The sequence below is a fragment of the Patella vulgata genome, chromosome 3, assembly GCF_932274485.2.
Source record: "Patella vulgata chromosome 3, xgPatVulg1.2, whole genome shotgun sequence".
NCBI classification, from domain to species: domain Eukaryota; kingdom Metazoa; phylum Mollusca; class Gastropoda; family Patellidae; genus Patella; species Patella vulgata.
The window spans coordinates 33,529,480-33,555,031 of NC_065881.2; the positions used below are offsets into that span (position 1 = coordinate 33,529,480).

Here is a 25,552-nt window from a genome sequence, read left to right on the forward strand (position 1 = left end):
CATTAGTACCTTGACCATATTACCTTGACCAAGTTCGACAATGAGCATTCTCTTAGTCAGGATAAGCAAAGCAACTTGATTGGCCGGGACTTTGAATTGGTTGATGCTTTGGGGTATGATAACTTTGGTTATAATGAAGTACTGGAACATAACAACCCAGCTTTTAATTGAGCTAGAATGTTTAAACTTGGTGTAGATGTTCATCAGGTCTTGACTGAACATTTTGAGCTACAGCTTGGCAATTTCATTGGTCGATGCTTTGGGACAAGATAACCTTGATTTCTATCTGACAGAGAGTGATGAAATTTACAGTATAGTTTGATTGCTCGATACTTTTGAAAAAAATATGAAAGTGCGATTAATTAATGTGTCATCTTTTACTTTGGGGTTTTGGCGGGAGACATCAGCCATACTGTTTGCTTGTTTAATATCCCCTATACAATATACGCTCGACCTCATTACCCGAACTGGGGTAGAAAAGTGGGATCTTTGACAATGAGGCAATGAACTTGTACATTCTTTTGCAGCTGCACAAGAGGGAACATCAACGCCGGATTAACCATGGTGGTGGGGAGGGGGGCTGATACCGACCGTGAAGCCCCGCAAGGGGGTCGGGTCAGGGGGTTCTCCCGCTAAGAAATTTTAATTGGAGGCCGAAAACGTGATTTCATGGCATTTCAGGCACTTGTGTCGGAGCCATTTAGAAATACCTCCCCCAGAAAAATAAAATTCTGCCACAAAATTAGCCACAATCCATGCGGGTGCTGTGAAATTTCTAGAGGAGGGAGCTGGAACCCATGAGCCCGTTAAATTCGCCACTGTAAATGAGCAGAGCTACATCAAACCTAATTTTGAGTCCCTCAGTGATAAATAACTTGATTCAAAATCGTATAATAGCCCCAACGACGATTTGATGAATGGAGACCGTAACGTTACGACAAAGTCTAACACTGTAAGTACCAAATAGTCATACGAGATATGTGCATCTCATCAAATTCAGCTTATACCATACCCACAATAATGTTACGGAGTCAGTGAGTTCAAGTTAGACAATACGCTGACCTTCCACTGACCATGCTTATAATATAAAATCTGTCAATGACAGCTGATTCATTGTTTAGTTTTTTATATGATATATTTAATATCAATAATATATGTATATGCATGCTTTATTTTACTTTACACGACCACTAAAAATGTCCCAAATCGTAAAAATACGACTTTTTGGATTTCGATCTCCTTTTTTCGGCTACCCCGGACATTTTCAAAAAATGATACAATGATTTCACACAACAGGCCAGCTATTAGCCTCTCGATTGACAAGAGTTTCATCGCCCTCCATTCATTATAACCAATGTCATCGTGCCCTAAAGAATCAACAAATCAGCTTGCTTATCTCTGCTTACCCTAGGCAAAAAATGCTCATCTTTGAACTCAATCATGACATTGACCTAGTGAACGCCGACACCAAGTTTGAACATTCTAGCTTAATTAGAAGGAGAGTTCTTGTGTTCCAAAGTCCCGGCCCTTCAAATTGCTTCTATTTTTCATTTTCAATTCAAAATGGTGACCATCACGTGACCGAAATCAAAATTCTGATCCGATAGATTTTAAGGCATTCCTTCCAGGATTCCGAAAATATGACGCCCGAGTCTGTAAGTAAAATAGCAAAAAAGCCTTTTTGATTTTTCACGTTTAAAGATGGTGGCACTTCCGGTTCGATCGACAAACTCCATATTTTGTGTACGAATCAGTAATTACTTGTCTAGTATCGAATTTTTTTTTAGGTCATTCTGACCTATATTTCGACGATTTTTTTGAAAACTTTGATCCTTAATTTCACCAAGGGGAGATAATTTAGAAAATTTCCAAGGACATCATTGAAGTCGCATTGGCAAGATCTACTAACATTCTAAATTTCACGAAAATCGCACAACTATTAAAGAAGTTGTCAAATTGGTAATAACTTCCGGTTCGAAATGACAGCGACGAATTTTCGAAATGCCAAAATCCGAAATTGCAGATTTGAAGTAAATGTTTCAAGATACTCAAAGAAAAAAGAATTAGTAAAATAGGTCAAATAGTCACAAAGTTACAGCATTGTAGGTCAAATGCATTCCTTCGTAAAATTCGGTGATTTCGGATTCGTAAAACGTTTTGAAAATATATTTAATCAACAGCCACCACCCATTTTTGGGGGGATAGGTAAAAGTTTCAGAACGATCCTATGGTTAGATTCTGAGAAATCCGATTTGTGGACAAAACACAAAAAAAAAAATAACAATAATAATCTTAACAGAAACAATAAGCTTTCATATGTAATATGAAAGCTTAATAATAATCTTAACAGAAACAATAAGCTTTCATATGAAATCTTAATAATAATGATCTTAACAGAAACAATAAGCTTTCATATGAAATATGAAAGCTTAATAATCTTAACAGAAACAATAAGCTTTCATATGAAATATGAAAGCTTAATAATAATTTTAGTAAAAACAATAGTCTTTCAGACAGTCTGAAAGCCTAACTAGACCTGCAAGCAGCACTGAACCGTCTTTCAGGAATCAGACAGGAAGTGTGTCATACAATAGCCCATTTATCGAGCTACCAAAAGATACTTTAGATGTTTTGATCCGGTCTTTTTTTTTATATATCGAATATATTTTTGACTACTTCCTGTTTACGGATCATTATCAGGATAGATTTTCCAAACAAAGAAAAATAGAAGAGCATTTTCAGTAATTTAAGGATTTTTCAACTTTTTTCCAAGATTGAGGCTCTTTTTCGACCACTTATATTATTTCAATGCTTTTATTTTTGGACTGACGCTAGAGTCCATCGATAGGACTCTGAGTAAAAAAAGGTTTAAGAAAAATCTTAGTTTTCGTTATCGAGAAAATGCCGTCTCAAAATGCTTCAAAACGGAAAATACTAGATTTTCGGCGTACCATAATTTATTTTCTCGCCATCTAAATCGTATCATTCAGATGTCATATGATAGTCCATTAATGGGGCTATCCAGCGATACTTTAGTTCGTTTGGTCCGCTAACATCTGACGAAGAAATCAAGTTTTTCGCAAGAGCGCTATTTTTTTTAACCTTTTTTCTTCATTTTTTGAATACTTCCGGTATGGAGATAGTTTTAATAACCGGATTGGCTTATCAAATATCCACAGGGCTATGTAATGAAATATTACATTGTCTGATCAGATAAAATGCCCCTGGGAAATCCTATGTTCAAAAGTGTCAAAAATATCAAAATGTCAAAATATCGAAAATTAAATTTCAATAACTCAATACATATTATACACCGTTAGAATCGTAATTAGGACAGCTATATGAATGTATAACTTTTTATTGAAAATCTGTTAAAATAAAGAAATAATAGAGCATTTTCTAAAATTTGACGATTTTTCACCTTTTTTTGATTTTCAGTCCGTTATTTTACCTATTCCAGACAATTCAAAGTCTTATTGGATGGATTCATGCACACGACTTCCGGGGGGACTCTCGATAGGGAAAGTTTAAGAAAAATCCTTTAAGCAGTTTTCGAGATATAGGCTTCCAAAAACGCTCCAAATCAGAAAATACTTGATTTTCAGCATGTCATATTTTGCTGCCCTCTCATAGGATTCGTGTGAAATTGGTATCATATGATATTCAAATCCCCGGGCTACCCACCGATACCTTAATTTCTTTAATCCGTTGATATCGGGTGGAGAAATAATGTTTTTCCCAAAAGCACCCATTTTTTGCGTTTTCTTCAAAATATCGGACAATTTTTCGACCACTTCCGGTTTAAGGATCCTTGTCGAAATAGCTTTATCAGTTGAATTTGGACTATAACTTCCTGTTCCAGAAGTTTCAGAAACGTCGAATCGGCCATAAAAAGAAACTCGGGCTCACAAAATGGGCAGAAAATTCGAAAAAATCGAAAAATAAAGGGTGATAACTCTGAATGAAAGTTATATTACTGGAATCGGATTGCCTTCAAGTACCCAAAAATGTAGGTCAAATTTGAAAATTTAAAATCTCCATTATCGGGATAGATTTAACAAGTGGTATGGGAACTTAACTTCCTGTACCAGAAGTTTCATAAAGATCCATTGGACAGTTTTACCTCCCTTATACCATTAGAAGCAGATTTTTCGACTTTTTTCAAAGATTGTGGCCCTTTTGGACCATTTATACTATATTGAGGCTTTTAAATTGGGATTCACACCATAGACCACCGTTAGGACTCTAAGTAACAGAAGTTTAAGAAAGGAAATAAGAGAAGTTTTTGAAATAAAAGCGTCTGAATAGGCTCCAAAAAGGAAAATAATAGATGTTTAGCGTTCCATTATATATTGCCTAACCCGCGAATTTTTTACCATTTAGATGTCATAAGATCGTCCATTGTTCGAACTATCCAATGACACTTTAGTTGTTTTGATTCGGTGAAATCTGGCATAGTAATCACTTTTTTCGCAAGATCACCATTTTTTTACTTTTTACGTTTTTTTTCTCAAAATATCGGATATTTTTTCGACTACTTCCGGTTTTTGGATCATTGTCGGGATAGCTTTAACAAGTTGTTTGGTGACCTTACCTTCTGTGTAAGAAGTTTCAGAATAATCCATTCAGCTGTTTTCCAAAGAAAGAAAATTAGAAGATCATTTTCAGTAATTTAAGGATTTTTCAACTTTTTTCTAAGATTGAGGCTCTTTTTGGACAACTTATGTTATTTCAATGCTTTTATTTTTGGACTCACGCCATAGTCCACCCATAGGACTCTTGAGTAAAAAAAGTTTAAGAAAAAACATAGTTGTTGTGTTTGAGAAAAAGGCCTCTCAATTAATAATAATTGATAATAATTAATTTGGGCAATTAGATAGCCACAGGGCTCTGTAATGATATATAACATTATCTGATGAGATAAATGGCCCTGAGAAATCCTATGTTCAAAAATGCCAAAAATTCAAAAATGTCAAAATATCGAAAATTAAATTTCAATAACTCAATACATATTATACATTGTTAGAATCATAATTAGGTCAGCTCTCTGAATGTGTAACCTTTTCGTAAAAATCTGATTAAATAATAAAATAATATAGCATTTTCCAAAATTTCACGATTTTCGACTTTTTTCGATTTTCAGTCCCTTTTTTTATCCTATTCCAGACATTTCAAAGTCTTATTGGAGGACTTCATGCAAAAGACTACTGAAGGGACTCTCGATAGGGAAAGTTGAAGGAAAATCGCTTCAGCCGTTTTCGAGATACAGGCATCCAAAAACGCTCCAAATCAGAAAATACTTGATTTTCAGCGTGCCATATTTTGCTTCCTGCTCATCGTATCTGTATGAATTGTGTATCATTCAGTGGTCCAATCACCGCCCGACCCAATGATACCTTAATTTGTTTAATCCGTTAATGTCGGACGGAGAAATCGTGTTTTTACCCAACACACCCATTTTTCCATTTTATTTCGACTACTTCCGGTTTACGGATTGTGGTTGAAATTGCTTTATCCGATGGTCTGAATATATGGCTTTATGTTCCAGGAATTTCAGAAACATCGAGTAATCCTTTCAAAAAAATATAAGGGTTATAAAATGGGCAGAGTTCGAAAAAACTCTGAGTGAAACTTATATTATTGGAACCGGATGGACCTCAGGTCAAATTTAAAAAATTTGAATAATAACAAAAATTGTCTCATAAACAACCTATTTTCAATTTTCGAACGATAGAAGTCATAGACGAATATTCGAAATTGAAAAATGTGAGATAGCCATTGTCTCGGAAAAGATTCAGGGTTTCCGAAAATATCATTTGTTTAAGAATAGGTAAAGAATTGACGAAACTATGGCCGATTTTCAATTCCGATTCAAAGTACAAAGTTCGGTCACTTCCAGTATGCGCAGAAGTTTCAAAAGTAGTTTTCCTGATAGAAAATTTGGTTTCAGATCGATATCTGTTTCCGATCATGGAGAAATAGGCTCCCGCGTAAAAAAATAATAATAATAATAATTTTAGTAAAAATAATAGTAAAGTCTGAAAGCCTAATAATAAGAATAATAATTTTAACAAAATTGATGAATCTTGATGGTATTTAATACTTTTTGCATGGCAATCTATTAACTGATTATGTGTATTAGATTATAGATGGTAAGCTCAGTTTCTTTCCTTTTTTCATTAAATCTGAATGATACCCGGTCCCTAGTGATTTAATCCACATCATGTAATATACACAGTAAATGTACGTATTATAATCCACATCTTGTTATAGAGAAAGAGAAATGTTCCAAAGTAAATGACAGTTATTTGATCACTTGGTTTATAAGATCTAGACTGTCAGTAACGGAGGTTAAATAAAGCTATTTCACATACAGTAATTTTCTGCAATATCAACCAAGGTGGTAGCGGACGTAAAGCCTGAAGAACGTACAAACAAATAATTTTCATTTGTGTTCCTACTAATATAACTATTGTTTACTATGTGTTTCTTTGATTTAAATAATATTTTATACAGATTATTTAAGTGCATTATTTAAGTGCATACGTTGTGTTTTATTTATAGGTATTGATTCTGGATCAGGATCTGAAGATGAAACCGATGATGAAGATTACAATACAGATCAGGATCAGGATCAGGATCAACATGTAATATACTGTTAAATCTACATCAATCACTTCTCTGTGCTATAATTAATCTTATTCACTATTATCTATATTCTCTTATCATCCCAGATATACAAATTGTCTCTGAACAGATGGACTGTTGATTTTCATGTAAAGATATTTTTCACAGATGGTCGCAATCCTAAATACATAATCATCGATTGGAAACAAATGCAAACTGTCTTGAAAATATACTTCAAAGAGAGTTGGCATTACCTAACGTATGAGTAATGTACAGGCTAAGATGTCAATGCAAGGTTCAGTGGTTGATACTCAGGAATGAATAACATATCATGCTATTTGAGTCAATAATTTGATGTTGATGTGATTATTAATGGACGATAGCCTACATAAGATTTAATACTGATTATATACTTTCAGGATAATAGATCATTAGAAAGAAAAACTGAAGTGAATTTTGGTAGATTTTATAATAAAAGTTATCTTAGTAACAGTGATAAGGGTTATTTAAAACGATCATCACAAAATCTACAAGAAAAGAAAAGTCTTACTCCATCTTTCATAAAACCAGGTATATAGCTAACAACATCCTCATCATTTTCAAACACAATGACATTTTAACTTAAGGTCAATATATGTGACCATGTATATCAAAGTGAGTCGGAATACGCAAAATCTAATTTTGGACTAGAGACAAAATAAGTGAAAATATTGATTTTGATTGAAATTGAGATTTTCACAAAAATGAGTATAAATATACTATCTATCGACACAAAAGATCAAAATAGCAATAAAAGATTTTAGAACACCTTTATTTGAACGTTTTGTAAGAGTACCGTATTCTTAAATATGTCCTATTTCTTAAAATTCTCGGCGAAATTAGTTATTTTTCTTCGCTCGCTGCGGGACAACCGGTGATTCCTCTTGCATAATAATTGGCATCGTTGTAAAGCGGAGAATCTCTAGTTTACAAATATGATCAAATTAATGTCGATAAATTGATTTTGAACGGATACAATCGAGTTTTAAAACCCCTAACAAATATAAACCTCCTCCGCTTGTTGCTATGCTGTCTACACAACTTGTTTGCTTTTTGGCCCAGACACCGAGTGAATAGCATTATGGTTACGTGGCTGACTTGAGCGGGCGATAAATTTTTGGTTTTGGCAATAATGTTTTTGGGTACCTACATGCGATTCACTCTGATAAGTGACAGAAAAAAATTAATTCTGATCGTATATATAGATTGCCGTTGAGTGTTAATCCAAACCAAGTGGCTGATTATCTAAATTAATTGACATGCGGGTGGGTGTCATTGAGTAATACTAATCAACTGTCACGGGTCAATGATAAAGCCGTCGACAACTCCTTGGGGTGTTCTCACTTTCCCAGCAGCTATTGTTTTCCAGGTAAAATCATTGGACCAGTACTAATTAGGGTAACAATGGTGTTAAAACTATAGTCTTTTTCATATCAATATTAACCACTTTACATAAAAGTTTTTTTTATTAACAAATTTAGCATGTACATATATATTTATTAACAAATTTAGTATTGTACATGTATATTTAAAATCCGACTAAATGTGATATCGAATTTACATATTCATATAAAGTCTTCTTGATAAACTGCTGGAATTGGCTTAGAATCTGCTTGAACCGATTCTTTCATTGCTGATAAAAACATGTCAACTTTTAATTTGGTTGGATCAGCTTGATGATTATGGATGTTTCTGTGGTATTCCAAGTAGCAGGGCATTCACGAACAGTACACCTACAGTTAATGGGGGCTCTTCTTCTTGTCTTAACACTAAACTTATAATTATCATAAACTAGGCTTCGAGTACCTCTCGAGTTTGGAATGAACCTAACATTTACCTGTGCATTAGCCATTTTGGAATATTTAATACACAGTATAAAATTAAACTGACATATGAACGAAAAATCAGACTGTGATTTAGAGTTCACACATTTCATAGGTAAAATTGAACTGTTCATGCAATAATTAAAACAGAGTATAACTCACTAATCTATAGCTTATCCCTAATCCGCTTAATTAGTGGGGTTAATCTGCTGGGAAAATGAGAACAAACCAACTCCTTATTTACCCCAAATAATTAATCCAAGTGGTGATTATTTGATATCTCATATTATCTTTAAAAAAATAATTTATAGGCCTTAAATGGAAATAATCAAATTGGCCAATAATTTTCTTTTCGAAGAGAATTTTATTGATAGATGAATTCTCTTTATAGTCCAGGCATTTTAACTCAATTTCGCACCATTCCGGGCAGTTGCTGCAATAGAAATGCCGACCACGTTTTATGGTCGGTCTAGACGTATATTATCACCAAAAAAAAGTCCCAGTCCGAAATCCGTGCCCAAATGGGTCAAATTGGCAAAAATCCAAAATGGCCACGGGTTTTGACTGTAAAATGCCAATTTTTATCCACTTACCATAATATGATCGAGTTTAGTATCAAAATATATCCTTTCGGGGTAGCTGGATCTATTTCCATACACATTTGGTGATTTGTTATACCGCGGAGTCAATATTGGGAAATAATTCCAGATGGCGGTTAGTTTTGGCGGGAAAATTCGAATTTTACAAAATTACCACATTTGGTGTCAAAATATATGTTTTGGAGGCAGCTGATCTCATTTTCGACACACTTTGTCATCTTGGTAATTTAACTGGTTCCCCTGGGTCAAAATATGTGGAAATCCCATTGGAGATTTGGGGATTATGGGTGGTCGAGTCCGCCTCAGATATAATACGATGGCATTCATCAACCATCAACTAAATTTCATTTAGACGCTCTGGTCGACCACTGCTTACTATGGAAGCAGCGTAGCAGGCATGACGAAATGGGTCGCTCTCAGCCCACTGTGGACGCAGTGTCGTGGGCGTGTCCGATTTCAATCACCAACCTCGAAAATTGAGCCAAGATGGCCAAACCAATTGAAGCATGTGGCGAATTTATTTCACAAAATGATTCAAATGTTGAGACACAGATGGATACAATATCGCCTGTTTGTCAGATAATGTATGTAGTGAACTGCCCATCATCATTCCCAAAATGACGGAAAGATAACGGTATTGGAGGCCAACAATAATGAGCCGATTAAGATCCCTGGCTTACGTTCAATAACGAGCGGAGATACCAATTTCAATGGCAGAGAATTTAGGACAGAATAAAACTTACGTAAAGTCATGACTAAGTCATGGTAGGCAGACCAAAGTTAGGGCACTTTAGGGGGGAGGGGGTAGGATCGGGATAATTTGAGTTCTGTGGCACATGGTAGAAGCGATTTGACGTATATATCATGACATACCATACATTGACACTTGGTTAAGGGATTATGATTAAGTCACAAAGATCCGAACATGAACATAGTTAGCTACAGAACTAAACGACCTGTGAATAAAGAAAAACAAGCACCAAAAGGGACTGGTATTCCTTACAAAGGGTACCTGCCAAGTTTCATTCGATTGTTCTCTAATGAGGATAGGGGTAGGGAGGTAGAATTGAAAGTAGACTGACAACCCCAAGAACGAGACGACGATCAAAATACACTTTAAGCCAGGCTAAGGAAGTTACTGGTTACAGATTAAATGTCATTAGAGTTCGTTGTGACAGTTAGCGTATTGGCCCTGAGTATGCGAACCGGCAAAAACGTTCCCGTCGCCCGTGTTGCAATTTTCCTAAATTCATTTAAATAAATAAATAAAACTAAGACAAATTAGTTGATTCTGAATATTATGGAACTATTAATCCGTCTGTGAAATCTATTCTGGAAGTCATCCGTGGAAATCATGGTCTGATTGAGCTTGTATGGGGCCCTTACATCATCAATCGAAAAAGGACATTGGAGTATCTCTGGAGTTAGTTGGAACAAGGGAAGGGCAGCAGAAAAAGGGGGCACAATATTTGATGGCACATTTTCGGAAGAGAGGGCACATAGCCACCCCGCTCCCTCCCATATACCTTGTTAGAAAATCTCATCGGATTCGAGTTTCTTTTGTTTTTGCATTTATGAGGGCAGGGTAGGCAGTTGACTTCCTGGCTAGCATGCCTCTGCAATTAGATTTTTTGCTTAGGTTACACAGAGTGAAGAACAATTTCACTGCTAGATGTTTTATAAACAAGTTAGATGTGCAAGTAATTAATAAGTGTCATCTATTTAGGGACACCAGCCTCAATGCTGATTTATTAAATACAACTAGATTAATGTCCAGTCGTCATTTGTCCTGTCTTGGCTTGTCCAAAAATAGGCATTGCTAGTTTTACTGTTTACTGTTGTAACAGCGGTCACCGCAGGTTGTAATGGACCGTCTACTAGTCTTTCCTACAGACCATGTAAAAGACAACGGTCCGCAAAAATGAATTTTGGCACCGCGGACCCTCTAGACCTTGATACAGACTCCTCCACTTCATTAACCTTAAAACATTGACCAATAACTATGGGTTATTCATTATTAAATGGTTCACTGCATATCTGACAAACAGGCGATACTGTATCCATCTGTGTCTCAACATCTGAATCATTTTGTGCCACGTGTTTCAAAAGGCACGACCAGCTTCTGCAGTGACCTGACAGTGGCCCCAGTCGACATACGTCTATGCCGCTACAGCAGTGAACTGGAAGACACTCCAAATGAAATTTAGTTGATACTGGATGAAAGTCATTGTATTAGATCTAAGGTAGGAGTATCATTAATCTCCAATCCCTAATCGGAAATCTAAATCCCAAATTGGAATTTCTCCTATATTGACACATGGAATCACTTAATCACTAAAATATGTACAAAAATAGATTCAGCTACCTCGAAAACATATATTTTGACACCAAACTTGATCCTTAAGTAAAATTTGAATTTTCCCGCCAAAACTGACCACCATCTTGAATAACCCCCATTATTGACTCAGCGGTAACACTTATCACAAAAATGTTTATGGAAATGGATTCAGTTACCCCGAAAACGCATATTTTGATACCAAACTCGATCATATTGTGATAATTGGGTGAAAATTGGAATTTACAAGCCAAAAGCGGTGGCCATTTTGGATTTTGGCCAATTTGACCCATTTGGGCACGGATTTCGGACTGGGACTTTTTTTGGGTCATAATATACGTCTAAACTGACCATAAACCGTGGTCGGCATTTCTATTGCAGCAACTGCCCACACTTTTGCTATCTTGCCTGGACTATTACTGTCGCTTCTTCATACGGCATGCAAAGTAAGGAATGCATCTTGGATATTATTGTTTAAAATCCTCTTATCAACATGGGTCGAAAAAATGAGAACAACCAACGAGCCGAATTGCGGAGATTCTCGAGTCTGCCATTGTTTAATTACATCAAAGCCAGAATGCACGAAAGTGAACATAAGTATTTCTTGACTATGAAATTGACATTTCTATAGGGACTCATATTTTGATACCGTTACGGTACCTGAAAATAATAATAGACCTATCATACACGCAAAATCTTATTTTAATTCACGTGTTAGATGAACACGCGTACAGCTGTGCCGGCATCTTTGATAATTATCCAATCAACAATCTTAATCTCCTGACCACTAGCTGGCACTAGGGTGCTAATTAATTGATGAGATTAACTGTTAATCTCACCAAAGTTATAATATACAAAACAGACTACTATTGTATAGATTATTCTTCAGTATAACACTATCATATGAATATGCCACATGTGTTATGGATTTTCGTCACAAAAGGAGTGCATTTACTATGATTTTCTTCGTCAGAACCCTTGAAATCCTAAATAGAAAGGGGGGTTGGATGGCTGAATGGTTAGCGTGCGCGCGCTGTATCATAAAGTCTGTCATTGAGATGACTGGCGTGGTTTCGAATCCCCGGTTGTACGTGGCAAGGAGTAGGGTCGCCTGTCCAACCTCGTGGGTTTTCTCCGGGTCCTCCGGTTTCCTCCCACTGCTAAAGACCCCTACGGGCAAGCGAATTATGTAAATAAAATTAAACCATATGTTAGTCCCGAAATGACCCAGTTTGTGTCGAGTGGACGTTAAACCCCATTTCTCTCTCTCTCTCCTAAATAGAAAAAATATTAAACGACAAAATAGCAAATAAATGGCGGAAATCGTCGGATCAAATTTTTACTTCGATTTTAGTCTTCGGCACCCCTGAAAACCCATGGAAAGATATATTCAACGACAAAACAAAAATAAATGGCCTGGCTGCTATGGGATTTTGTTTTGGAACATACCAAATCTTTGACTTGCTTTTTCTGAAAACTTACTTTTGTGAGTTGGGTAGCTTCGAATGGACAGAGCTCAGTCAATTTGGACGGAGTACGAGTACAGCGGCACTAGTCTACTTTTATATACAATTTCAACTCCCAAGGTATCTTTTACGGTCATGCCAATGTGTACACAGGACTTCGGAATCACATTCATGTCAGCTACTAAAATATGTAACTGGTTCAAAAATTGATTGAATATTCAATGAATTATCTCCAAATTTCTGGTTTCGTGCACGTTAAAGATTTGACGTCGCTACCATATAAATATTTGATAATAATTATAGAGAACCCACGCTTAAACATCATCAGGTTTTCTGTAACAAGTACAATATTCGATACTACTGCAAATATGTATCAAATTGGACTTCATTATAAACACCGTGAGCCGTCGATTCGGTCTAGATGATTGCGGTTATGAGATAATTTTGACAAAGAAGCAACCATATTAATTCAAAGACTAATTATTACACACAGAAATCAAATATTTCTGTTATAGGGTCATTAAATTCATATTTTGGGTAGAAGTTAATACTCATAGTTGAAATAATTTTAGTTCAAATATCGTCACTGTGAAAGAAAAAGCACTCTTTACTTTTATATACAATTTCAACTGCCAAGGTATCTTTTACGGTCACGCCACTGTGTACACGGGACTTCGGAATCGCATTAATGTCAGCTACTAAAATATGTAACTGGTTCAAAAATTGATTGAATATTCAATGAATTATCACCAATATCATGGTTTCGTGCACGTTAAAGATTTGACGTCACTAACATGTAAATACTTGATAATAATTACAGATAGCCCATGTTTAAACATCATCGAGGTATCTGTAACAAGTACTATATTCGATACTACTGCAAACAAATGTCAACTTGGACTTGCTTATAAACAGATTGAGCCGCCGATTCGGTCAAGATGATTACGGTTATTAGATAATTTTGACAAAGAACCAACCATATTAATTCAAGGTCTAATTATTACACACAAATCAACTATTTCTGTCATAGGGTCATTAAACCCATATTTTGGCGAGACGTAAACACTCATAGTTGAAATAATTTTAGTTTAAATATCGTCACTGTGAAAGAAAAAGCCATCTTGAATATGCTCTATACGTTGACAAAACGTACAGGTTGTATCCACCCTTACTGCACGTTTCGTTTAACAATGAAAGGTGCCGTTTTCAATTTTTGATCCCTTTGTTCTCCTACTCCTGATATTTGGGACTGTTGTACAATGGTTTCATACATAAGACTAACGATTAGGCTCTCTGTGGAAGACGTTCCAAAAAAATATTACATTGACTTTTCGAGAAAAAGACCCCTAAACGGGCTCCAAATCGTAAAAATACGCCGTTTTCAATTTTCGATCTCTTTTTTCGGCTACCCATGAAAATTAGAAAAATTGTACATTGGTTTCACACAATGCACTACCCATTAGACTCTCAATTGAGAAAGTTTGGAAAAAATCGTTGGCGGCGTTTCCGAGAAACATGCTTTTAAACTTGATCGAAATCATAAATAACCTTACTTTTCAAAGTCCCATAATTTTTTTTAGTTTTCAATAGAAACTTGTCGCTATAGTACCTTCTTGTAGATAATTCACGTGACTGTCAAACGACATAATACGTTTACTACTCGGTAAACAAGCAATTGATACATCGCATTTTGCGCACAGGCACCTATTTTTCAGAATTTTGTCAGAGTTTGGATACTTTTATTGACCACTTCCAGTGATTAGAGGATTTTCATCTATAGTCTACGGGCTGGAGTAGACCTTTGTCTTTATATTCCTGAAGTTTCAGAAAAATCATAGCCGCCGTTTTAAAAAAATAAGAACTCTACGATTTGACCAAAATGCAAAAAAAAAGTGAAAAATCAAAGTTAACATTTTAGAATGAAACTTATATTGTTGGAATTGGATTGATGTCAGCTATCCCAAAATATATGTCAAATTTCAAAATTAAAAAAAATAACCATTTTAGAAAATTTTAAAAATTTTCCAATTTTCACCAAAAAAAATGAGAGCAACAAAGTTTCTAAACTCGACATTTTTTAACTGCTCAGAAATGTCTCAGCTATCCAAAAATGTAAATATCAGAAAAATCGGTTAAGAATTAACAGAGTTATGGCCAGTAATAACTTAGTAATAACTATAGCCTTTCCAATTTTCACCAAAAAAATGTGAGCGACAAAATTTCTAAACTCAACGTTTTTGAACTGTTATCTGCTCAGAAATGTCTCCAGCTATACAAAAATGTAAATATCAGAAAAATCAGTTAAGAATTAACAGAGTTATGTCCAGTAATAACTTAGTAAAAACTATAGCCTTTCACCGAAGGTGAAAGCCTAACAAGAATAATCTTAGTAATAACAATAGTCTTTCACCGAAGGTGAAAGCATAACTAGACTTGCTTGCAAGACTGAAAGCTTTCACCGTAGCCAAGGCGTCACACGGTCGCCAGATGTATGACAAAGACTATCCCCACCACTCACCACCCAAAAAAACACACACTTGCATAACTCAGATATTGACATGTTCTTTCAATCTGCATTACGATAGAAGGGAATTGAAAAATAAAGTTGGACAATTCACATCATAATAATCCTAGATCGGTAGAATTGGGCAGACGCCGGTAATCCGAATATGTAATCGAAAACTCAAAATTCCAAGAAATAACAATTTTTGTAAATTTTCAAATTCTCAAGAAAAAATCAGAACGACATGATATCTCAATTCGGCCGTTATCGCATTTGCAATATCCCCAGCTGTACAAAAATATAACTTTTTGGAAAATCGGTTGGGAATTGACATAATATTTACGTCACTTCGGGTCTGTTCATAACTTTCGCGATAAAGAATTAACGCATTTCCGCTATACGCACAAATTTCGTTTTACATTTAAGCACTAACCACCACCCATTTTTCCGACAGAAAATCAAACTTCAGACCTCTATCTCTTATAGTTGCTGAGAAAAATCGGTTAAGAATTAACAGAGTTATGGCCAATTTTCGTGCATGTTAAAGAATTAACGCATTTCCGCTATGCGCACAAATTTCGTTTTACATTTAAGCACTAACCACCACCCATTTTTCCGACGGAAAATAAAACTTCAGACCTCTATCTCTTATAGTTGCTGAGAAATAGACCCCCCCCCCCCCCAAAAAAAAATAAAATGATAATATTAATCTTAGTAATAACAATAGTCTATTGCGCGCAATGATGAAGGCTTTCACTTTGCGTAAAACGTTACACCGCGAGCGGACGCAAGACAAAGACTTGCCCAACACACACACTCGACACATACATGCATTACCCAGATATTTACATGTTCTTTGTGTGGGCATTTCAAGAGAAGGGAACTGAAAAATAAAGTTGAACAATTCACAACATGATCTTATGTAATTGAAGGAAACTCAAAATGCCAGGAAATGGCCTGGATAATACAGCAAGAATTATGGCCATGACACACATAAATGGAAAGGCTCAAAACTTGATGGGAAATTTGAAGTCAAAGTCAAGGTCACGGCGATATTCACACGTAAAGGCCAATCCAAGTGGTTAATTGACAAATAGTCATTTGTACAAAATGTCCTAGGTCAAAAATCAAAATATACGAAAATTATTAATATTATGAACTGCAGTGTTAGGCAGGAAGCGCATTGTGTCGGAATCCATATTAGTGTCTAGTTATTCGAGTCTAAATAGTCAACAAACAAGATAAGAGGACCTGAGGTTAAATGTTAAACAGATTAATTACCACCCGAGTAACTCATATATTCTTTGTATGCGCATTTCAAAAGAAGGGAATTTAAACAATTTACAAAATAATATTACATCGCTCGAATCGGATAGACATCAGCAATCGAAACTATGTAATTGAAGGAAATGATTTCGAGCAAATTTAGATGCCATTTTCTCGGAAACGCCGTCAACAATTTTTTAAAAACTTTCTCAATTGAGAGTTTAATGGGTAGTCTGTTGTGTGAAACCATTGTATCATTTTTTGAATCGAAAATCGAGATCGTCGTATTTTTACGATTTGGAGCATTTTTAGAGGTCTTTTTCTCGAAATGTCAACATAATATTTTTTTTGGAACTTCTTCTACGGAGAGTCTTATCGGTAGTCTTATGTATGAAACCATTGTACAACAGTCCCAAATATCAGGAGTAGGAGAACAAAGGGATCAAAAATTGAAAACGGCACCTTTCATTGTTAAACGAAACGTGCAGTAAGGGTGGATACAACCTGTACGTTTTGTCAACGTATAGAGCATATTCAAGATGGCTTTTTCTTTCACAGTGATGATATTTAAACTAAAATTATTTCAACTATGAGTGTTTACGTCTCGCCAAAATATGGGTTTAATGACCCTATGACAGAAATAGTTGATTTGTGTGTAATAATTAGACCTTGAATTAATATGGTTGGTTCTTTGTCAAAATTATCTAATAACCGTAATCATCTTGACCGAATCGGCAGCTCAATCTGTTTATAAGCAAGTCCAAGTTGACATTTTATTGCAGTAGTATCGAATATAGTACTTGTTACAGATACCTCGATGATGTTTAAACATGGGCTATCTGTAATTATTATCAAGTATTTACATGTTAGTGACGTCAAATCTTTAACGTGCACGAAACCATGATATTGGTGATAATTCATTGAATATTCAATCAATTTTTGAACCAGTTACATATTTTAGTAGCTGACATGAAGTGATTCCGAGGTCCCATGTACACATTGGTGTGAACGTAAAAGATACCTTGGCAGTTGAAATTCTATATAAGAGTAGACTAGCGTCGCTGTACGGGCATGTTTAGAGGTATTTTTCTCAAAAAGGCAATCTAATATTTTTGGGTGAACTTCTTCTATAGAGAGTCTAATCAATATTTTTGTCTATGAGACTACCTATATAGAGCATATATAGAGACCTTTTTTTTTCAAACTGGCAACATTTGATCTAAGGGTGTTTTACTGTCAACCAAAATATGGAATTGATGCTTCTAGGGTGAAAATAAGTTATTTCAGAAAATAAAATTTTGTCATAGAATTTATGTGCGAGTTCATTTGTCTACATGACGCCAACACTTGATACCATTGAAAATAAAGCTCTCCGCCGCGGCTATTTAGAAGGAAATCGCCTTCTTCTCATCAAAAATGAAAAACTAATGCTGGTAAGTATGTTTCAGGTTTTAATAGTTATCTTAGACCTAAGATTCATTTTTTTTGCCATTCGGAAAACTGTTTTGTTTATTCCTTTTCTAATTCGTGAAGATCTTTGAAACTGTGACAGGTAAACTGGTATAGTTCTGAATATCGATTTTCACATGTTTTAAACAGTTAGTACTTATAACTATCGCGAAAGTTATGAACAGACCCGAAGTGACGTAAATATTATGTCAATTCCCAACCGATTTTCCAAAAAGTTATATTTTTGTACAGCTGGGGATATTGCAAATGCGATAACGGCCGAATTGAGATATCATGTCGTTCTGATTTTTTCTTGAGAATTTGAAAATTTACAAAAATTGTTATTTCTTGGAATTTTGAGTTTTCGATTACATATTCGGATTGCCGGCGTCTGCCCAATTCTACCGATCTAGGATTATTATGATGTGAATTGTCCAACTTTATTTTTCAATTCCCTTCTATCGTAATGCAGATTGAAAGAACATGTCAATATCTGAGTTATGCAAGTGTGTGTTTTTTTGGGTGGTGAGTGGTGGGGATAGTCTTTGTCATACATCTGGCGACCGTGTGACGCCTTGGCTACGGTGAAAGCTTTCAGTCTTGCAAGCAAGTCTAGTTATGCTTTCACCTTCGGTGAAAGACTATTGTTATTACTAAGATTATTCTTGTTAGGCTTTCACCTTCGGTGAAAGGCTATAGTTTTTACTAAGTTATTACTGGACATAACTCTGTTAATTCTTAACTGATTTTTCTGATATTTACATTTTTGTATAGCTGGAGACATTTCTGAGCAGATAACAGTTCAAAAACGTTGAGTTTAGAAATTTTGTCGCTCACATTTTTTTGGTGAAAATTGGAAAATTTTCAAAATTTTATAAAATTGTTATTTTTGGAAATTTTGAAATTTGACTTATATTTTTGGATAGCTGACATCAATCCGATTCCAACAATATATGTTTTGTTCTGAAATGTTAACTTTTATTTTTCACTTTTTTTCGCATTTTGGTCAAATCGTAGATTTCTTATTTTTTTAAAACGGCGCCTATGATTTTTCTGAAACTTCAAGAATATGAAGACAAAGGTCTACTCCAGCCCTTAGTTTATAGATGAAAATCCTCTAATCACCGGAAGTGGTCAATAAATTCTGAAAATTAGGTGCCTGTGCTCAAAATGCGATTGGTTGTTTACTGAGTAGTTAACGTATTATGGCGTTTGACAGCGACATGAATTATCTACAAGATGGTAATATAGCGACAAGTTTCTATTGAAAACTAAAAAAATTATGGGACTTTGAAAAGTAAGGTTATTTACGATTTCGATCAAGTTTAAACGCATGTTTCTCGGAAACCCCGCCAACGATTTTTTTCACACTTTCTCAATCAAGAGTCTAATGGGTAGTGCATTTTTCTAATTTTCATGGGTAGCCGATAAAAGAGATCGAAAATTGAAAACGGCGTATTTTTACGATTTGGAGCATGTTTAGGGGTCTTTTTCTCGAAAAGTCAACGTAATATTTTTTGGGGAACATCTTCTACAGAGAGTCTAATCGGTAGTCTTGTATATGAAACCATTGCGCAACAGTCCAACATATCAGGAGTAGGAAAACAAAGGGATCGAAAATTGAAAACTTCACCTTTCACTGTTAAGCGAAACATGCACTAAGGGTGGATACAATCTATACCTTTTGTTAACGTATAGAGCATATTCAAGAGTGCTTTTTCTTTCACAGTGACGATATTTGGACTAAAATTATTTCAACTATGAGTGTTTACTTCTACCCAAAATATGGGTTTAATGACCCTATAACAGAAATACCGTAGTTGATTTCTGTGTGTAATGATTAGTCTTTGAATTAATATGGTTGCTTCTTGGTCAAAATTATCTCATAACTGCAATCATCTAGACCGAATCGACGGCTCAGTGTTTATAAGCAAGTCCAATTTGACCCTTATTTTCAGGAGTGTCGAATATTGTACTTGTTACAGAAAACCTGATGATGTTAAAGCATGGGCTATCTGTAATTATTATCAAGTATATCTTTTGTATTACTTATGCTCTCTGTTTTTCTTGCATAATTTTATTCTTGTTCTGGGTGTCTCAACCAAACATATCTCTTTTATTTATTTAACATGTTCATCTACCATATGTCTAAATATTTGTACTCTATTTTTTTTGCAGAAAAATTTTCTTACAGCCATGAAAAACCTGAATTTCTAAAAGCTAAAAAAGGTTTGTTATTATTTGTTGCCTATTGTTGAAATGAAATGGGGTTTAACGCCCTACTGTTCTGCTCCTATACTGGGATAATGAAGTCGGGCATGCAGTGTGCTATGAGGGAAATTTTGCCCGGGCAGCCGCACTATGGCCTACTCTTATATAAAATTCCAACTGCCAAAGGATCTTTTACGTGCAACCCAATGTATACACCCAATGTTATTTGAACGACAAGACAGCTGTCCTTGTCAGGCCCTCCGTCTTGCACCACTAACAAGGGGAAACCACATCTGAAAATCCTGATGAACTTTCTCGGCCAATGCAGGGATCAAACACGTGATCTCCAGGCTAGCAAGTCAGCCTCTTACCCACTTAGCCACCGTATCTCCCCTGCTTATTGTTGACTATGGCTACTATTTTAATAAAATTTTATATTATTTACTGTTGAATTATTTAGGGTTTCACACTGCATAGCTTGTGTGAAACACTATTGGTTTCGGTAAGATTATTAAGCTTTCATAGTTCATATTAAAGCTTATTGCTTCTGTTAAGATTATTGAAAGAAGTCATTAGAAATTTTCTAAATTATCTCCCCTTGCGGAAATTAAGGATCTAAATTTTCAAAAAAATCAACGAAATATAGGTCAGATTGCCTTGAAATTTTTTTTCTGTACTAGCTAAGAAAGTTCTGATGGGTACACAAAATATACTGATGTCCAAAACAAAGTATACACACTAAAAGTATGACTAAGTTTTGTTTAGATTAAAAACATTTGATAAAGCATTACTGAGTTTGTCTCTTGCGTCCAAACTCAACATTTCCAAGCAAAATAAAAATGTGAAACAAATTGACATTCTACCCAAATACCGTATACTGGCGTATACCATGGAAAACCGACTTTGGTTGATGCAGCACAAAATGCACAGTGTATACTTTCTTTTGGACATTAGTATATGAAGTCTGTCCGTTGAACCGGAAGTGCCACCATCTTGAAACGTGAAAAATCCATATGGGTTTTGCAATATTTTATTTACAGACATGGGAGTTACATTTTTTGAATCCTTGAAGGAATGTCTAAAACTTTATCGGATCAGAATTTTGATTTTGGTCAACTGATGTTCACCATTTTGAACTGAATATAGGGGGGGGGGGGGGATGGTCGAATGGTTAGCACGTGCGTGCTGTATCATACGACCTGTCATTGAGTCAACTGGCATGGTTTCGAGATTCCCCGGTTGTACGTGACAAGGAGTAGGGTCGCCTGTCCAACCTTGTGGGTTTTCTCCGGGTCCTCCGTTTTCCTCCCACTGCTAAAGACCCCTATGCGCAAGCGAATTATTGAAATAAAATTAAACCATATGTTAGTCCTGAAATGACCTGGTTTGTGTCGAGTGGACATTAAACCCCATTTCTCTCTCTCTCTCTTGAACTGAATATGAGAAAAAGTGAAAAATCCACGATAACGGATATGAAAATGAAAACAATAGGCCGTAGTTTGGAGAATAAAGTTATTATTAAGCTTTCATATTTCATATGAACGCTTATTGTTTCTGTTCAAATTATTAAGATTGCTATGGTAACCATAGTCCACCATAGTTCTCCTTCAGCAATTAATTTTCTTTTCTTGATAACCAGAAAGAAATTTGATATACTTAAGAGTAATTTTGGAAATTGATATTGAAACTATAATTATCCTTCATCCTCTTCTGTAGACGACCAGTTAAATATGCAGTATCTAGCACATGCGCAGATAGGACCACTTATTTAAAAATCAAAGTGTAGCCCCCTAATCCCCTCATAGTTATCTTAGTGCTGCGCTAAGAAGGACCGTTTTTAGTTTAATCAAGTAGCTCAGCACGTGTCTGAGTTTCCAGCCTTTTTCCTGTGCTGTATTACAGAGAGTAGCTATATGGTTCAGTCAGTAACTCTCGTACTGCAATAAATACAGTGGCTGAGTGCAGACGTTAAAGGTCATCTTTATAAGCCGGTGACATTGTCACCTACGACGGCATTGCCGACTTCAGACAAGCTACCATTTGCCAACAGTAAAGCTGTCCTGATTCCGGATAATGAAGTTTTTTGTTATGTTTTGGATGACAAGTGTGATGCTGAACAACAAAATATGTCCTTTACTTTGACTGAAGACCAGCATTTCAAGGCCTATCGTAATAGAGAGGCGGGTAGTCTTGGACATCCAGAGCATCCAGTACCTCAAGGTTCGCCTATTCGATGGCTTAGTTCTAGCAAACCAACTAGTACCGTCACTTCCTCCTCCATGGAAACGAGGCCCAAGATGGCAGCCTCCAGTGTTTGGTCGGAAGAAACCATTTTTTCCCTTCATTCGGCATTGGGGATAGGACAAATTATTAATTCTGTTCAAGAAATCAAATCAGCTCTTGGTAAGCGGACTGGAAACGATAGTTTTATTGATGATTGGGCACCGAAGGGGAAGTCAAGAAAACTTAACTCCAAAAACAATGTCGATGATGTTTACGATGACAGCCACAACGTCAACGTGATTCTTGTGATTATGATGATGAACGCAATGGTGTTGATACCCGTGTCAAGGAGGATATCGATTCTCCAGATCAGGAAAATGACAGATTCTCTGAGGCTTTTCAAAAGACCAAAACCACTAAACCAGTTTATGACACACTGACCTCTATGCTTACTAGGGCTGACCCTGATTTCCTTAAATCTGTCAAAGATAATACTGCGTTTGTCACTGTCCCTACCATTAACAGTGGAGTTTATAAGAAAATGTGTTGAGGTCAGAAAGAAAGAGACCACACTTTCCAATATTCACAGGGCTCCTTATGTAGTGGAATTTATGCAGTAGCAGGTTTGGCAGATTGTTTAAATTCCCTGAAGTTAGAAAACCCTGCTATTGAGGAGTTGGCCATCCTGTGTAACATGGCAGAAGATGCAAGTTTTATAATTGGACATTCATCTTTTTTTTTTTTTATCGTTAGCCAGAAGAGAGAATCTCAAACATTTATTTTCTGGAGATTATAAAGATCTGTGTAAGAAATCGCAAGATATCACTGATGAACTATTTGGCAGTGATCTTACTAAAACATGTAAACCTCAAGTGCCACTCACAGGATCATGAAAAGTTTTCCATCTTTTCAAGGGTCACCCCTGTACCGAAGAACTTGATAAAATCAAATATTTTCCAATTAGAAGTAGAAGCCCTTTTGAAGAAAAGAGCAATCATACCTGTTCAGCCAATAACAGGGGAATATCTGTCAACCTTGTTCCTTGTTCCCAAGAAAACTGGCGGAGTAGCCCAATTATAAACCTAAAGCCACTGAATATGTAATTTCAGCACACTTCAAAATGGAAACTTTTCAGAATGTTTTTAGTTTAATTCAACAGGGAGATTACCTTTAGATCTAAGATCTAAAAGATGCTTACTTCAGTATTCCAATATCTGTGCCTTCCATTCCGACTAAAATCAGCTCCCAGAATTTTCACCAAGGTCACCAAGCCTCTAGTAGCGTATCTGCGAACACGAAACAGGGGTGTAATTTATCTGGACGATTCCCTGTGGATGGCAAGGACTTCTCAATCTTCCAACAGTCTAATTCAGGAGGCAACCACCATTTTTCAGAAAGCAGGCTTCGTTATAAACGTAGAGAAATCTTCCCTGTACCCAAAACAGGAAATCATGTTCCTAGTTTTTCACATCAACACAATATTTATGATTATATCCCTACCTCGCGACAAAGAAACAATGATTCTAAGGGAGATTCACAACCTACTCAGCTGTATAAGTCCAACAATAAAACAAGCTGCAAGAGTAATTGGTGTCAATTTTTCCAGCAATCTACCAAGGCCCCCTTCATTATCGTCATTTAGAAAGAGACAAATCCAGGACACTTCTTCAGAAAGTCTCTTATCAGGCCATCATGTCGTTATCAGTCCAAACAGTTTTGGAATTAAGTTGGTGGACTCAGAATCTCTCTCTAGTGAATGGCAAACCAATACATTTTCCAGAACAGTCATCTTGACAACAGATGCTTCAAAGAAGGGGTGGGGAGGAGTGATGAACCAAACACGAGTATCAGGTCGATGGACAATAGAAGAGGCCAAGACTCACATAAACCTACTAGAATTGAAAGCAGTTCACTTTGCCTTGCTAACCCTTGCGCCTTCGATGTTCAATCTTCACATACAAGTACAGATCGACAGCAAGTCGGTGGTTGTCTACATCAATCACATGGGCGGGACGCACTCTGTAGAACTAGATTTAATGGCCAGAGAAATATGGACTTCGGCTTTATACAGGAAAATTCATCTGTCAGCTGTTCACATACCAGGATTGGACAACATCCAGGCAGATTTTCTGAGCAGACATTTTTTGGATCAAACAGAGTGGCAGTTAAACCAGAATGTCTTTATTCAGATAACAAGAATGACATTTCAACCAAAGATAGACCTATTTGCCAGCAGACTAAACTTTCAGGTGCCAGTGTAAATCTCCAATGGCCTGGGGAACAGATGCATTCTCAATACCTTGGAAACTGATGGCAGCCTATGCCTTTCCCCCCTTCAATCTAATCCTAGGTGTATTAAACAAGGTGCGTCTGGAAAATTCAAAAGTGCTGTTGATAACTCTGTACTGGACAGCTTAACCATGGTACCTCCAAGCTCTAGAACTGTCGTGCTATCAACCAATTTTAATACCAAAACAAAAGAACCTGCTCTCACTTCCGCATGATCGATCTCAAATCCATCCATTTGAGGACACCCTGCAATTAATCGCAGACTGGTCTAGAGAATCAACTTTTAATAAATTCTATAACCGACAAACTGTAAATGTTAATTTTGGAAAGACAGTTTTGAATTTCACAAATAATTAATGTTTTATTGTTCAAATTATGCCGTATGTTATTATTCCAATTAAATAAATTCTGAAGATTTTTATTAATATACTGCAATTTTTTTTTAAATCTACATATTTAACTGGTTGTCTACAGAAAAGGATAAAGGATAATTCTTAATTAGACTAGGGTATACTTACCTAAAGGATAATTGGAATTATCCGAATCCTCTTCATAGACGAACAGTTAAATTCCCCCCTTATTTTCCCTTCCCATGTTTTATGCCTACTTAGCTTGCAATGTTATAACTATGAGAGGATTAGGGGGCTACACTTTGATTTTTAAATCAGTGGTCCTATCTGCGCATGTGCTAGGTACTGCATATTTAACTGTTCCTCTACGAA

The 25,552-nt window shown here is 35.9% G+C and overlaps 1 protein-coding gene across 3 annotated transcripts in view; it reads left to right on the forward strand.

Annotated features, from left to right (window-relative positions):
- LOC126816708 (uncharacterized) overlaps nt 1-25,552 on the forward strand; it is a 339,811-nt gene that overhangs the window by 78,721 nt on the left and 235,538 nt on the right. For all 3 annotated transcript variants that reach the window (XM_050543456.1, XM_050543454.2, XM_056099895.1), the window contains exons 3-5: nt 6,565-6,647; nt 7,047-7,197; nt 20,286-20,336. In XM_050543456.1, the coding sequence (XP_050399413.1) occupies nt 6,565-6,647; nt 7,047-7,197; nt 20,286-20,336 (285 nt within the window). The remainder of the gene's footprint in view (nt 1-6,564; nt 6,648-7,046; nt 7,198-20,285; nt 20,337-25,552) is intronic.